The 15,382-nt window shown below is 49.8% G+C and overlaps 1 protein-coding gene across 5 annotated transcripts in view; it reads left to right on the top strand.

Annotated features, from left to right (window-relative positions):
• Positions 1 to 14,813, top strand: part of Mtmr14 (myotubularin related protein 14) — a 47,318-nt gene extending 32,505 nt beyond the window's left edge. For 2 of the 5 annotated variants that reach the window (XM_057773971.1, XM_057773992.1), the window contains 6 exons: positions 1,941 to 2,008; positions 2,786 to 2,844; positions 3,006 to 3,144; positions 3,809 to 3,985; positions 10,905 to 11,060; positions 14,237 to 14,813. In XM_057773971.1, the coding sequence (XP_057629954.1) occupies positions 1,941 to 2,008; positions 2,786 to 2,844; positions 3,006 to 3,144; positions 3,809 to 3,985; positions 10,905 to 11,060; positions 14,237 to 14,420 (783 nt within the window). In that variant the 3' untranslated portion in view covers positions 14,421 to 14,813. The remainder of the gene's footprint in view (positions 1 to 1,940; positions 2,009 to 2,785; positions 2,845 to 3,005; positions 3,145 to 3,808; positions 3,986 to 10,904; positions 11,061 to 14,236) is intronic. The other 3 variants (XM_057773978.1, XM_057773996.1, XM_057773984.1) reach the window with 2 other exon arrangements.
• Positions 14,814 to 15,382: the final 569 nt, after the last annotated feature.

Below are 15,382 nucleotides of genomic sequence, written 5' to 3'. Positions count from 1 at the left end.
AAGCATCTTCTCTCCCTCCCGCTCCTGAGCTTGCTTCCTTCTTGGGCATCTTATCTCCAGCTTTCTTTTGTTGCTCCCGTCTAGCTGCTCATCCCCCTTCCAAATCTTTTCTGAGCACTGATGTGGCTGCAGGGCTGCAGAGCTCATAAGCCCGTTCCTTGGAGGCCCCATGAACTCTGCCAGAGGCAGAGCCTTCGGCGTTGAAATCTGGGCAGAAGGCCTCTTTGTAGACTCTTGTTTGGAGATTTTGCTGGTGCTTTAGGACATTCTGTCCTCCACTCCATCTCCCTCCTCTCCTAAAGCAGGCCAGATGCTCCCTTCAGAGAATCAAGGCAAAGATGAAGCTGAGCTGCCTGGGCTGAGTCCCACCCTTCAGTCCCTCAATGTAAAGGGCTCTGAGACTGGAGGGTTGGGCTTTACCTCCCCAGACTACAGAAACCTCTATAAAACAACAAGCTAAAAACAGCTACTATGTGCCTCTTTACCCTGTCTTCTGCTTTGAGGTTCCCTGGATATATTAGCACATTAAAGAGTCTGATGGAACACCTGTGTCATTTTATATAATAGAGCATTTTCATACTGACGAGATCTGAGCAACCCTCTGCCTGGTTTTTTGTTTTGTTTTGGAGGGACTCTTACAAGGCCCTGTGGGAATTTGTGTGGGTGTTTCCCTGTTTCTCATGGGTTGCATCTTTGGGGATCACTGGTGTGCTATGTAGGCTAAATAGACTGAAGTCTCTGGACTAGGGCGCTGGCTGGAATTTACTCATGGGAATGGGGTTGCTGCCATATTCAGCACCTCCTGCCTGTACTAACTCACAGCAAAGACCTGGGCCTCACAGAACCTGAGCACAGCAGACTCTGAACTAGTCCATGGCTGCCCTACGCAAGTTCTAATCCTGTGTCAATTCATGTGACCCCACCCAATAGAATGCCTTTCCACGTCTGCCTTATTCACTAATCCCCATGCCCAAGATATTTGCCCTCCCAGCTGTCCTTCCCTGTCAGTCGCTCTCCTTGGGCTTAGATGGTCGTGGGAAGCTATTGTTACCTCCTCTTTGTAAAGATTAAGAACATGTATGTTGAAGATTTGAAAGTTCTACATTGGACTTCTGTGTCCTCAAGAAAGGAGCACATTCCTTCCTTCCCTACCCCATCTCATGGGCACTTGCCCACCTCTGCTGAGCCCTCTCTTTCACCCACATCAGTCGTAAACCCAGAAGATGGAAGATGCAGCAGGGTCTCCAAAGCAGGCCATTCTCTGTAAGAGGGATTAACCAGAGCAGCTAGCAGCCTAGTTCTGAATGTTCTGCTATGTAGTGATATTTCATTTTATTTTAATAAAAATGAATAAAGCTTGCCTGAAGATCAGAGAGTAAAACAGCCGCACTGATCAGCCATACAGACCAGGCAGTGGTGGCACACACCTTTAATTCCAGTCACCACACTAGTTTTCCATAAAAACCAGGCATTAGTGGTGTACACCTTTAATCCCACCACTAGAGAGGAATATAAAATGGGAGGAAGAAAGTCGGGCGGTGGTGGCGCACACCTTTAATCCCAGCACTCGGGAGGCAGAGGCAGGCGGATCTCTGGGAGTTCTAGGCCAGCCTGGTCTACAAGAGCTAGTTCCAGGACAGGAACCAAAAGCTATGAAGAAACCCTGTCTCGAAAAACCAAAAAAAAAAAAAAAGGGGGGGGGGGAGGAAGGAAGACAGTTTTCAGACACAGTCTCATTCTGAGGATTTTTGGAGGCAGGATCGCCATTTTTGGACTGAGGTAGAGGTAAGAGCCAGTGGCTGGCTGCTTTGCTTTTCTGGTCTTCAGGTTGAACCCCAATGCCTGTCTCTGGGTTTAATCAAGCGTGCTACACTGCTGTCCCCATCTTCCCACTGGGGAAGGCTGGCTTCTCACTGTGCTCTGATTTTTCTCTCCTTCAGATTTTCTTCTTTTGCTTCAATTTTTTGAAGCATATCACCTCCGAAGAGTTCTGCCTGAAGACCCAGAGGTAAGTGGAGACCAAAGCACTCAGAGGAACTCCTCCACAGTAGGGTATTTATCCCAGCCCTGTACAAATGTCCATGTTGAAGACCTAAGTGAACAGGGAATGGATGGTTTGATGAAGAACTGTGATGCTGTAGGAAGAAACAAGCCTGTGGACAGGACTGCTCACTTCTCACAGCCTTGAACTGATTCTCATCATTCTTGAGTCCTATAGAAGGCCAAATGTGCTGGGATGTAGCTCAGTAGTAGAGTGCTCGCCTACCATGCCCCAGCCCCTGCATTCAATCTTTGGTACCTTATAAAAAAGAAAAAACTCAGAATATGACCCCATAGAAACTGAATCATATTCAGCTGGTCATCATGGTGCACACTTTATCCCAGCATCTGGCAGGCAGATCTGAGTTCAGAGCCAGCCTGGTCATCTGCACACTGAGCAGAAATCTGCTTTCAGCCTGAAAAAGTCTTGTATGTCTGGCAGTTACTCTGGGACTTCAGTGAGAACTTGGGTCCTATGAGTTGACTTGTCTTTCTACCAAACTTGCCAGTTGTTGGGCCATGATTGAAAGGAAAAGTAGACTGTGTTGACTTTAGTGCATGTGACAGGCAGAGCCACGCTAGTAGATCCCAGAAGTGGGCCTGGTACTTGGCAGACTCTGTAGGTGGGACCTGTTCCATGTAGTGCCAGTAGTTGGAACTGTCCTGCATGTTGGGCAGAGTCAAGGAGGTGACAGAGAAAACTCCAGCTGCAGCTCAAATTTACTGCTTGGGGTTGTCATTCTAGGAGGAAGAGTTTGCCAACTCGGGATGCAGGCTTCACTCTGGAAGATATCTGCATGTTGAGTGAGTGCTGGCCCCTAACAGCCTTTACTTCTTCACGTAGCTACCTGAGAATAGACCACATGGGGACTTGTTCTAGAAGCTCATCCATCCAGCGTGTGTGTGGAAAAGGTGGGGGACTGGTAGTGGGGAAGGTAACATGCTGACTTTCTGGCTGCTTTCAGGACGCAGAGACCGAGGCAGCACCACCAGCCTAGGCAGCGACTTCTCCCTGGTCTTGGAGAATTCACCAGGAGCCGTGGGGAGCTTCACCTATGAGGCTGTGGAACTTGTCCCGGCAGGAGCACCAACTCAGGCAGCTTGGTGAGGGGCCAGACTGAGACAGAATAAACTCACAGCTGTGGCCCAAGGCCACCAGCCCTAGGGAGCCAAGCTGTAGCCCCAGGAACAAAGTGGGTTCTGACAGAAGACTTGAGAGCACAGCTTCATCCCCTGCTGTCTGTACTGGGCCTCAGAGCCCAGCCATCTGGTTGGTGAGGGGCACTGCATGGTGGCCCAGGAGCATAAAGTGCTGGTGCTCCCAGTGGGACCAAGAAGCAGCAGCGAGATGAGAGGGAAGAGTACCCTGTACAGTGTGCCAGGAGGTAGGGGCCAGCTTAGCAAAAGGAAACAAAAGGTGGTGGGTACATACGATGGTAAGGGACCTGCTTTGAGGGTCCTCCCATGAGAATGTGGCAGGATCTGAGGCCTTAATGTCTTCCTCCTTAGACACATGGCAGAGTTTGTATAGCATTTACAAGTTAGGGAATAGAGCAGTTAGTGCACACTAAGAATAATTTTCTAACATGTTCTGAGTCATGGGCCAGTGCAATTAGAATGCCTTAGAGTTTCAGTTAAAGTCCCAGCCCTCGTTGCCTGTGGCTTGAGTCTGGGAGAGGACCAAGTGTTTGTGCCTCCTGGGTATGAAAGTCCCCACATAGACGAAGTGGCTCTGGAACCCAGCTGACAGCCCTGCTCTTTGCCACAGGAGGAAGAGTCACTCATCCTCCCCACAGAGTATGCTCTGGAGCCGGCCACAACCCTCTGAGGACCGCCTGCCTTCCCACCATGGGTTGGCTGAAGCCAAGTCTTCCAGCTCTTCATCCTCAAACCAATCTGACTTTTTCAGGATGGGCAGCAGTCCTCTTGAGGTCCCCAAACCCAGGTGAGGAACCCCAAGATATAAAGAGCCTGCTGGAAAATGTTACAGGCTTTCCTCCATTAGTAAGGTTGGAAGCAGGGGTCTAACATTGAAGCTGGGATTCCTTGGTATGTGCCTGATGTAGCTCCTTAGGAGCTGGAAGAAGTGGATAGCTTAGCAGGCCCACTCTTTGAAGGATTGGTTGCTGTTGGGGCACAGAGCCTTCACTGGTTTGTAAAAACTTTTGGAATTGCTTCCTGGAGCTCTGTGTAGTATGTGGGTACACAAGTGATGTAGTGGTTGTTATGTGACAGAGTCAGGGCTGCCTCCATTGGTCACCTTTGGAAGATCCTAGCCCTCTATGGACTGCCTGTTGTTAATCAAAATGGGTCTGGACACTCTAGGTTCATTATGTCTCTCACCTTCCTTGTCCACATTGATGGAGAAGCTAAAACAGATAAGGAGCCAGCCCAGATATGTGTCTGTGGAAAACCGTAGCAACTCTATCTACTCCCGAGAAAGCATCGACTCAGCTAAGACAGGTGTACCCGTGCTAAGGCCAGTACACTGCCTCCTGGGTAAAGTTAAAACTGAGCGTGCTCCAGGGCTTATGAATGAGGGGTGCTCTGGCATGTGGGGAAAGCACTTCCCAGCTGATGATCCTGCTTTTTCCATCTCATATTTCAAGGAAAGTCCGTGTACTTGATTGCTTTCCTGTCTAAATCCTAGAGAATTCCTAGCCCTTCTAAAGACAGCAGAACAGTGTGGGGCCTAGAGATCCCTAAGGGATTTACAGAATGGGCATGAGCTCTGGAGTCCCACTTAAGACTGGAGCCCAGCTTCGCCATGTAAGTCTAAATCACACTCAACTTGTAGCTTTCTGACTTGGTAGCAGGCCTGTTAAAAGGCAAACTTGCTAATACTTCTGGTACCCTCCTTTACTCTCTGGACAAGAGGAAACAGTGGAGTATGAGGAGCCAAAGCATCCTCAGGGAGGCAGAGCAAATGAACAGTGGGCAAGCATGGTGGCCAGCTGCTCTGGCCAGAGGGGCCCGATATGCACTACCTACAGGAGAGCTCCTCACCTCAGTGTCATCGGCAGGTGCTGGGGAGTCTAAGCCAAGACTGTAGCCCAGAGGAGACTTGGTGGCTGTCAAGGCCAGGCAGACAGCCCACATTGCTTGCCTGTGCCTGTTCACATCCTACATGTGGGAGCTGGCATGTGTGCCTGTTGCTGTGACCTCTCACCTTCACTCGGCTGTTCTCGGGGCTACTCTGGTGTTGTAGTAGCACTGTGAGACTCTTGCTGTCTGGGCTCAAGTTCTTGTTCATGGTCCCTGCCTCCTTTACTGCCTTTTCTGTGTAACACTACTGGTTACCTGGGCAGGAAGCCAGAATGGTCTACTTTACCATCTAGCCCTTGCCCCAACTGTGGATGACTCCCATCAACACTTTTCTCCCACCCACTTTTTATCATCCCTTTCTGCCTCCCAGGACAGTCAATCTTACGGATTTTTTTTAACCTTCTTTGAGTGACTCGGACTTTCTCATAGGGTCCAGGATGGCTGTAAACGTCCTTTCTCTGGGAGATGAGGAGTATTGATCCACCTTTTCACCTCAAAGCCCTATACCCTGAGGCCAGCCCAAGGCTAACATGGGCCTACATGGGGATTGGGTAGACAGTGTGTGAGGCAACCGCTGTGAACAGTGTCTTCTGAGAGCACCCACCCAGAGCCAGGCCCAGCTAGCCAGGCAACTGCTATGAACAGTGTCTTCTGAGAGCACCTACCCAGAGCCAGGCCCAGCTAACCAGGCAACACCATTCTGAATCAGATGTCTGCTGCCAGAGGTTTTGAAAGACTACACTATTCTGATGTAGAGCATTCTAATTATGTATTTCCATTAACATTAAAATTAATTTAGTCTCTTTTATCTTAAAGTGCCTGAGGGATCCTGTCATTAGCTCCTCTGCCTCTTAGGTAACAGTAGCCAATCAGGTCTTCAGTGCCACAGGCAAATCTATGTGGAAAGCAGCCCTTTAGGAAAGTTATCCATGACTGCGACAGTCACTGCTGCTGTGAGGTGCTGGGTCTCGTGTGTTCCCACTCTCTAACCCCTGCCTCTCCTAAAGCAGGACCCCCGAGAGAGGAATCGCAGAGGCTTTGCTGCGAGTGGGGAGGAGAGCTCTGTGAAGTGGTGATTCTTACCAGGCTATGATTCCATTTTTATCACAGGGAAGACAGCGACTTTTGGGTTTTTTTTTCTGCTACCATATAATCAGCCACAGAACTCTTAAGTGTACATGTCTACTTCAGCCTTAATTAGGAAATCACCTGTTCGGCCTTAGCATGGCCTTAATCTTTGTTCTTATGTTCCTTAGGAGTGAGGGGTGGGGTTCTGGCACAGTGCTGTCTACTGAGGAGGATGGTGCCACCACTGAGCCCAGCTTGATGCCAGGCTGCCTGAGAGACACCCAACAGCCTGGTTGAATAGCTAAGTAGCAACACAGGAATTAACCTCTGCTGCCCAGTTAGCTGCTCCCCCAGGCACTGCCCCCTGCTCATTATAAGGCTGTGAGCTCTGTCCCAGGCTGTCTTATACACCTGAGAAGCCTGGCTGCTCTCGGCAGGACACAGATTTCTGTCCTGCCCCAGACCTGACGTGAGTGCTGATGTACCTAAGGCAGTCCCAGCTTGAGACCTGGAGGAGGAAACTTTGAGCCCCAAGACTTTTCTTTGGGCTGATGTAGGAATGCAGGAGGCCTTGCTGGGCTGACATGCACATGTGTTAAAAGGTCAAAGTCCAGGTACTTGGGCAGAGGCTGTGGGGCATCCTTGAGATGCATCACAGGTATGATGCAACAATCAGTGAGTCAATGACTGGTGTCAAGAGGGTAAGTCTGGGTCCAATGACATATAGGCTTCCTCAAAGTATAGGACTTGGCTCAGATATTCCCTTTGTGTCACTGTTCACTGAGTCGCTTTCCTTTTTCTAATCTGTAACCAGAAACTTCAGACAGGTAACTGTACTTTCAAGCATTCTGTGACGCCATGATTATTGAGGTGCTTTCAAAATACAAGTAACAGGAAGCACATCAGGTAGCCTTCAGGTATAGTCTTACAGCATCCCAAACCTATATCCCAGTGGTTCCTTCTCCTAGCTGCCTTGCTTCTTGAGCCACCTTTCTCCATCTTGCCAAAGTGACTGTTGGGAGCTCCTGAGACTCCCCCTGGCTTTCCTTTTTCACACAGAAGGCTCTCATGAAGCCTCTTCTTCCAGTCACACTTTTGCTCTCATGGTAGTCATGTGCCCATTCATGAGCTAGCCCTACCCGTACTGAGAAGAAAGAGAAACAGCCAGCGGTGGTGGCACACACCTTTAATCCCAGCACTTGGGAAGCAGGGTTACATGGTGAGCACCTGTCATCGTCTCCTTCTCCCCCCCCCCCCATGTAACAGTCCTGACTAGCCTGGAACTCACCAGGCTGGCCTCAGACTCAGAGATCTCTGCTTTCCGAGTACTGGGATTAAAGCTGTGTGCCCGCACCACCTGGCATCTTTTTGTTTGTTTTTTTTTTTTTCTGTTTTGGTTTTGGTTTTTTTAAGGAAAATTGGCTAAAATGGACCTGGGCCAGACCTGATTTCAGTCACAGCTTTGGCCTTCCCAGCTGTGCAACTTGTGGGGGAATCACTTTCCTCTCTCCGAGCTCAGTTTTGAGCCTAGTTTTAAATAAGAATAGTGATCCTGAACCCTGTAAATAAGGGTGAAATGCTGTAATGAAGTAAGGTGTCTGTCAGTCCTGACATGGTAGATACTTGTTCTTCCTACAAATGTTCAGGAACTGCGTCTGTTTTATCAGGAACTGTTCTTATCAATCATTTATCTGCCAGCCACGTCATAGCACTGGGCAGCTGATAAAAGCCTGGTGCCTCACCCAGACCTATTCTTGCCTGGATTCAGCCAGTATTCCTTGTATCTGTTTTCATGTCTCTCAGTACAGGAAGTAGTAGCTGGCAGCTCCCTGCCTATAACTGCCCTCAGCCAGGTGTTCTCCAGGAGTTAGGGAGGCTGGGAGCTGCTTAAGAAGGACCTGGGCTGGGGCGAGCTAAGGGAGTAAAATGTTACCCGGAAGCCACCATCCTGTGCAGAGGCTTTGGTTTTCTAGGCCCCAGGCTGAGTACAAAGCTCCATAGCTCCAGTTTGAGGGCTGCTTGGCTATGTTCTTTCTGGTGCTTGAGCAGGCAAGCTCAGGAGGCAAATCAGACTTCTCTCTTCACAGCTTTGTTGACCCTTGTGTAGGAGCCTTCCTAAAGCTGGTGAGGTCACCCAAACGCTGAGCGTACTACAGCTCTCCGTCTCAATGCAGGCATAGGCCCCTCCAGGAGCACACTGATCTTTTGTCTCTAGCTGTCCCTCTCGTCTGCTGTAATCCAAGGATTTTCGAGTGTCTCCCAAATGTAAGAGCTGAATGGTCATTTTACATAACCTATTATTTGACTTAAGCCTCAGGTAGGAAGATCTCGTGTGTTGATTCTTGAAAAATGTCAGTGTCTCTCAAGAATGGCTGCCCAAAGTGAGCTGTTTTCTGTTCCATAGGAGGGGATGCCCTCCTGCTGGTCCTTTTGCCTCATCCACCTGACAGCTACTCTGGCCTGGCATTGCCTGTGGGAAGCAAAGGGAATTGACTACCCCAAGGGACCAGAGGGCTGAGGGGAACTAGGCTGTGATTCCTTGGGCTAGCCTCCAGGGAATGGGTTTGGGGCTCGAGAAACTTGATGGCAGTCCCTGGCTCAGAAATGTCCCATCTTGCCCAGTTTGCTCTGCTCAGGTGCTCTACCCCCACTCCCAAATCTCCTTAGAGTCTTAGAAGCTGTTTCCCCATACGCTGCTAAAAGTGGAAAAGAGTCTACTCTTCAGATGGTATGTGGAGACCGAGGAGCCAGGCTTGTGCCTCTGGAGGGTTTGTACTGGCTGCAGGCCCAGCACTACCAGGAGAATACCCAGGGCAGGCTTGGCTTCTCTTGAGAGGCTGGCTGTGATTCACAGGTCTGACATTTATCTATCTAGAAACCAAGAGGTCTGTCTTTGTGCACCCTTGGGCTTCTGTCAGGTAGTAGACCATGTCCTGTTGTCATCCCTGGAGACATCACACTTTGCCTAAGGTCACCACAGTGATGAATGTGGCAAGGACCAGTGTTGGCAGGTATTCCAGTTCACAGCAGCTTTTACTGTGAAAAGCCATCTGTTTTCCTTTCTCACAAGGTGCTATACTTCTCGTTCAGGACAAATCTGTAGTCAAACTCGAGTTTAAAAACTTCTTAAAGGGTCTGGAGAGATGGCTCAGTGGTTAAAAGCATTGCCCGCTCTTCCAAAGGTCCTGAGTTCAATTCCCGGCAACCACATGGTGGCTCACAACCATCTGGAATGAGGTCTGGTGCCCTCTTCTGGCCTGCAGACATACACACAGACAGAATATTGTATACATAATAATAAATATTTAAAAAAAAAAAAAAACAAAACAACTTAAAGGGCTGCTGAGATGGCTTACCCAGTAAAGGCACTTGGTGCCAAGCCTAAAATCTAAGTTCAGTTCAAGGACCCACATGTAGATGGAGAGAACCAATGCCTGCAAGTTGTCTTCTGACATCCGCAGTGACATGTATACATGCACAAATACACATAAATTTAAGCTCTTGTGTCTGGATATGGTGGTGGTTCATGACTGTCCTAGCACTTGGGAAGCTGAGGCAGGATTGATACAAATTCAAGGTCCATTTGGCCTACATAGTTTGTTTGTTGCAAGCCTGTTTCAAATGGATCACCAGAGCACATAGTCACATAGGTCACGGGTGCTTGACAGTAAGACTGGCCAAACAGCTGGGAGGAGGGAGGGTAGGTGCTGTCACCTGAGGATCCACCGATGCCAGCAGCTAAGTGGGTAGGTATTTTTTTCCTCTGCTTCCTGACCCCACCCTGTTCATACTCTGGCCTTGTTTCTGCATCCTTGTGGGAGCCTTTCTGCTATTAAGTTAAATAATAAAAGTTGAGTTAAATAATAAATAATAATAAATCAATCCTAGTACTTGGGAGGCTAAGGCAGGAGGACTCCTCAAGTTTGAGGGCTGCCTGGGCTATGTAGTGAGTTCCAGGCTTAATGCCAGAGACTGACTTGCAGCCTCTCAGACGCCCACAGGTCAGCTGCTGTCCAGGACAGAGGCGAGGGCTTAGCTGTTGAGTAGGGAGGAGGTGGCAGCACAACTTCCCTCCCCAGCTCCCAAATCTCTGTCAGAAGAGGTCTGATGAAACTGTCAGTTTGCAGCTTGGTTTGATTCATCCCTCCTCTCTGGGCATAGTTGGCTCTGTGGTGCTCTTGAATATAAACTCTGGTTCCTGGAAGGAGCTGCAGAGGAAGGGGGACCTCGGGGCTCTATCTCTTCACTCTTCCATCTAGGTCACCACCCTCCACCGTTTCCAAAAGCCTTGTTCTCCCTCCCTTCTGATAAGATTTCAGTGGCCCTGGGTTCCATGCTGCACAGATACTGTCACAAAGAGGGTGACTGCCCTTGGGGCCGGCTTCAGCCTGATCTCCTGTCAGCTGCTGTTGAGGTGGCACTTAACTGCATCAGCCACCAGGAAAGGCACATCGGCCACAGGCTTTGGGTCTGGTTTACCTCTTGTTACCTTGCTTTGCTTTTGGTCTTTGGCTTCGTTATCTACACAAAGCACTGTCCTCACAGCCCAGCACACCTTGTAGTCTTCTTTCTCTCTCACCCCTTACCCAGCTTTGTTTGCTCTTTTGGAGAAAGTAGTTGGCTTTCAGCTGCTCCATCAGAACCTCAGAGCCATGGCACAGGGCCATTGTGCTGCCCACCCTTCCCTAGGGTACCCCTGTCAGGCATGTGACTGACTGCATCGTCTCCCCTCTCTCTCCTCTCTGCCCCAGATCAGTGGACCATCCCCTGCCCGGATCCTCTCTCTCCACAGACTTTGGCAGCTGGCAGATGGTAACGGGCTGTGGCAGTATTCAGGAACGGGCTGTCCTGCACACAGACTCCTCTCTCCCTTTCAGCTTCCCGGATGAGCTCCCTAACAGTTCTCTGTAAGTGTCTTGCTTGAGAAGGCAGGATACTCCCCTGCCCATGTCAAAAGCTGGAGAGCAATCAGGAGTGCTGGTCAGGAGTGAGGCAGAGGCTGACCAGAGGGAGCAGCTCGGGGTGTCTGCCCCTCCCCATTTGTCTGCAGCCTCTGGATCCCCAGGGTTGAAGGACGCCTGTGGCAGCTCAGCAAGTGTTCACTTGCTTCATGTTCACTCTTCTCGGCTCCCAAAAACCCGTCCACAGATGTGTCGGGTGTGTCCTGAGGGAAAGCTAACTGGACTATAACTATAGAGGATTCTATTTATGTGTGAGGCTTTGCCTGACATGAAAATCTTTTGAAAGCTGAACAGTGGGGTAGGAAGCTAGGTGTATGTTGAAGACCAGAGCAAAATGGCACTGGGTTAGCCTGGCTCTGCAATCCAAGCAAAACCAAGAGTTACTTTTCACCCCCACTCTTCCACTTTTGCCTCAAGACAAAAAATAAGGACTGTATGGTACTGCTAGATCACATGCCTCTTCCTCAAGGGAAACCACATGTACCCTTGCCATCTTTGGTGGCTGGTAATGTCAGACAGGAGAGACCCTCCAGTTCGTGGGGAGTAAGGCCTGTTCCTCAGATGTACCTACACAACAGGCCCTTGAGTAAACCTTCCTTCTCACTACCAGCCGTGTTGGGATGGCTTGAGATTCTAGGGACTTGCCCATCACCACTGCTGGTGACAGTTAACACCCAACCCTTTGCTGTCTAAGGCAAGTTACTCTGGAAATAGGGAAAGATGAGGGTCTACCTGGAGTCAGGCTGGGGCCAGACAGACACTAGGATACCTGGATAATACTTTCAGATCCTAGCCCTGAAACTGGGTGTCACCTTAGGGCCTCCAAATCCATTGCTTAGTCCCGCCTCCCTGGAGTCAGGCCCCAATCCACAAAGATAGATCTTAGATTATTTAATGTGGTTTTGAGACAGGATCTCTAGCCCAGTGTTGGATATAGTAGTACTCAAAGGACACCTTGAACTTATTTTCCATCCAGCCCTTATTATACCTCCTGAATGTTGAGGTTACAGACATGTGTCCCCAAGCCTGGCTTATGTGGTGGTCTTAGGGATGAAACTCTGTTTCATCCATGCTAAGCAAGCACTCTACCAAACAGGCCACATCCCCAGCATAGTTTTGGAGGATAAAATAAAAATCCTTAGATGTTTCTATAAAGAAGTGTTGCCGGGCGATGGTGGCACGGGCCTTTAATCCCTGCACTCGGGAGGCAGAGGCAAGCACATGTCTTGAGTTCGAGGCCAACCTGGTCTACAGAGTGAGTTTCAGGACATCCACAACTGTTACACATCGAAACCCTGTCTCGAAAAAACAAAGTCTTCTCCTGCCAGACTGGTGAGAGAATCCTGTGGAGACAGCATGGACCACCTCCTGCCGTGCTTATCAGTACCCCTCACCTCAGAGGAGCAGGCAGTCACAGCCCCAGGTCATCTAACCTAGAACCTACAAAGCAAGCTTCATGCTGTCTCTGAGCTGCTAGCCAGGCCCCCAGATCTGGGGAGTTCTCGAAGGACAGAAGATTCTGTGATCTCAGAGCCTCCAAGATTGAGTTGGAGTCTCTGTCCTTGAGGAAGCAATCTAAATCGTAAATGCTTTGTTTCCCCATCTATGGTCTTGAAATCTTGGCCTTGACTTTCCCAAGCCTGTTGGCCTGCTCTTGAGAGAGAGATGGTTGTTGTACCAGCTACATTGCCCATTTGTGTGCTACGTACATCAGTCTGTCTCAGCTGGTTTTCTTGTCTCTAATCAGATCAGTCTTTGTCCCTTCTGCTGCCTGAAGGTGGAGGGCTATGTGAATACACATGTAGACCCCCCAGATAATCCTTATTCCTTGTATTATGTGGATACAGCCTTTTCTCCAGTGAACCTGAAGAGAAGCTGAGAGACTTGCACATGGCCTCCAGCCTGGGAAAACCTGATTAGAAAGGTTCAAGGACACGTCTCTCCCCACAGTGCCAGCAGAGCCCTCAGGGCTGCTCCTGGATTGCAGGGGTTGGCAGCACCTCATTTTCCTTGTGCTGCTGTTGGATTGGTTTGACTTTGCTTTGCCCCCTGCTGCTCTCTTCTGCCTCTCACAGACAACTACCACCAGCCTACTTCCTTAGGGACTTTTCTGTCCTCCCCCTATTGGCCTCAAGCCTGTCCTCTATTCCCAGACTTCTGGTTCCCTAGGACCTAGGCTAACTAGGAAAGGGCATGTTGCTGTTGCCTCTGACAGTATCGGGGAAGGATTCTCCAAGATGGCTTCCAGAAAGCAGAAAGTTGGGATGAGTTAGTGTGGTCCTTGTTGGTCTTCATGCCATGGCTGTGGAGACTCATCTAGGTCTGTGGCCCTTGAAGAGGCTCTCCAGCAATCCCTCTAGCAAAATGTCTGCATATACCTGACCTTGAGTCCAGAGGATGGGTGCAGGTGATCCTCTTCTGTTAGAGACCCTAGGGCGTCAGACAACCCCATGTGGAATTCACACATAGATAAGCTGGAGTTGTGTATGCTTCTTTCCCCTTTTGACCTGTAATTCCAGACAGCAGAGTGAGACTTTTGATCAGTGCCCTAACAGAGAAGGAGAAAGAATGAGAGCAGCACCTTTCCAGCTCTTTACCTGAGAAGCCCCAGGACTGTGGTGCAGCTGGAGCCCAGGCTTTCCACTGGGAGGTCCTGGCCTCTTAGGGCAGCTGGTTTTTCTGTGACCAAAAGCTCCCTCCAGAAGGTGTCTGGTTCTAGCCACAAGAAGGCTATAGTCTGCTAGTAGCCAAGTCCCGCTGCCATATCTTGGGTGTCTCCTTACAGGCAGGAACACAGCTTGTGCCTCAGCTTGTTCTTAGAGGGAATGGGAACCAGCGGGTGTCGGAGCTAATAATTCCACTGCTTAGCTCCCCTTCCCTACCACCAGAATGACTGTTTGCCCAGCAGAAAGTAAAGTCGGTGCTCCAATAAGTTGTTCTGCAGTGGAAGAACAGACAGAACTGAAACTTAATTACTATGTAAGGAAATATATGTGGAGTCCGGGCTACAAGCTAGATGCTGACTTCGTGCAGTTGAAGATTGAGGTTAGGCCATGTGAAATGAGGTTATTGGATCCTGTCCTGTGGTAATCTATTCCCCTCTCTCTCTCCTTCCCCTACAGACTTACAGCTCTGAGTGACCGGGAGACACGGCTGCAGGAGGTGCGCTCTGCCTTCTTGGCTGCATACAGCAGCACAGTGGGGCTTCGGGCAGTAGCCCCCAGCCCCTCTGGTGCCATTGGGGGCCTGCTAGAACAGTTTGCCCGTGGTGTTGGGCTCCGGGGCACAAGCAGCAGTGCCTTGTGAAGTTGAACAGCCGTTTCCTGTTCCTGTCGCAGTTGAGCCGTCAGTGGAATCAAGCCATGCCTGGCAAAGGGGCACTTGGAGAGCAGAGGGAAATCTCACACCCTCCTCCTCTGTGACGCACATGGCAGCCCCAAGCCTGAGCAGGCCTGAGGATGAGATCTTCCAGCCCCACCCTCATGACTGGCGACCACTCTCGTCACTGCCTCCCTCCAGCCCTGGTCTTTGGATCCCTATCAACTCTCAGAACTGTTTAGGGTTTTCCTAGGGCCTTGGAGAGGCCATAATGTTGTAAAAACCCCGTTCTGCAGTTTTTGTTTCCTGGGAAGGAGAGTCACTTGCACTGAAAATGAGGCAGTTTCACACCAATCACAAAATAAAAGCAAGGTCTTTTTGAATGGCTCTTGTCTGGCATCTCATGTGGTTGTGACTGTCAGAGCTGCTCAGAACCTTACTGTCCTCTCATACTGGATGAAGGTTTTGAGACTTTGGGGAGTTGTGATGCAGGAAAAGCTGTACCTGGGTTTGTCTTTGTTTTCTGTGCTGGGGACAGATATGTGTATGATAGGTCAGATACTCTACCATTGAGCCAAATTTCCAGTCCCCATCAGTCAAGCAATAAAGGGAAGCACATGAATTCATAAACCTGAGGTGGGAGATGGGTCAACAGGCCTGAGTGAGCTTGGTGACAGCCACTATTCATCTGTGTAGGTGCTGGGGCTCCTCACCAACTCTGGATGTGGACTTTCCATCTTTAGCAGGTTCTAAGCAACTGTCCTGGGATGAAGGATCTGGGCTAATAGAGGGACAGGCTTCTGGGCTATGGAGGCAGCAGTTGGGCACACATGGGAGGGGAAGGGAGTCTGGGTTTTTTTTTGGGGGGGAGGATTGTTTTTCGAGGCAGGATTTCTCAGTGTAGCTTTTGGAGTCTGTCCTGGAACTCACTCTGTAGACCAGGCTGGCCT

The sequence above is a fragment of the Chionomys nivalis genome, chromosome 1 (genome assembly GCF_950005125.1).
Source record: "Chionomys nivalis chromosome 1, mChiNiv1.1, whole genome shotgun sequence".
Classification (NCBI taxonomy): Eukaryota; Metazoa; Chordata; class Mammalia; order Rodentia; family Cricetidae; genus Chionomys; species Chionomys nivalis.
Note: the sequence above shows the minus strand (reverse complement) of the source record. Positions and strands in the feature narration are given on the sequence as shown.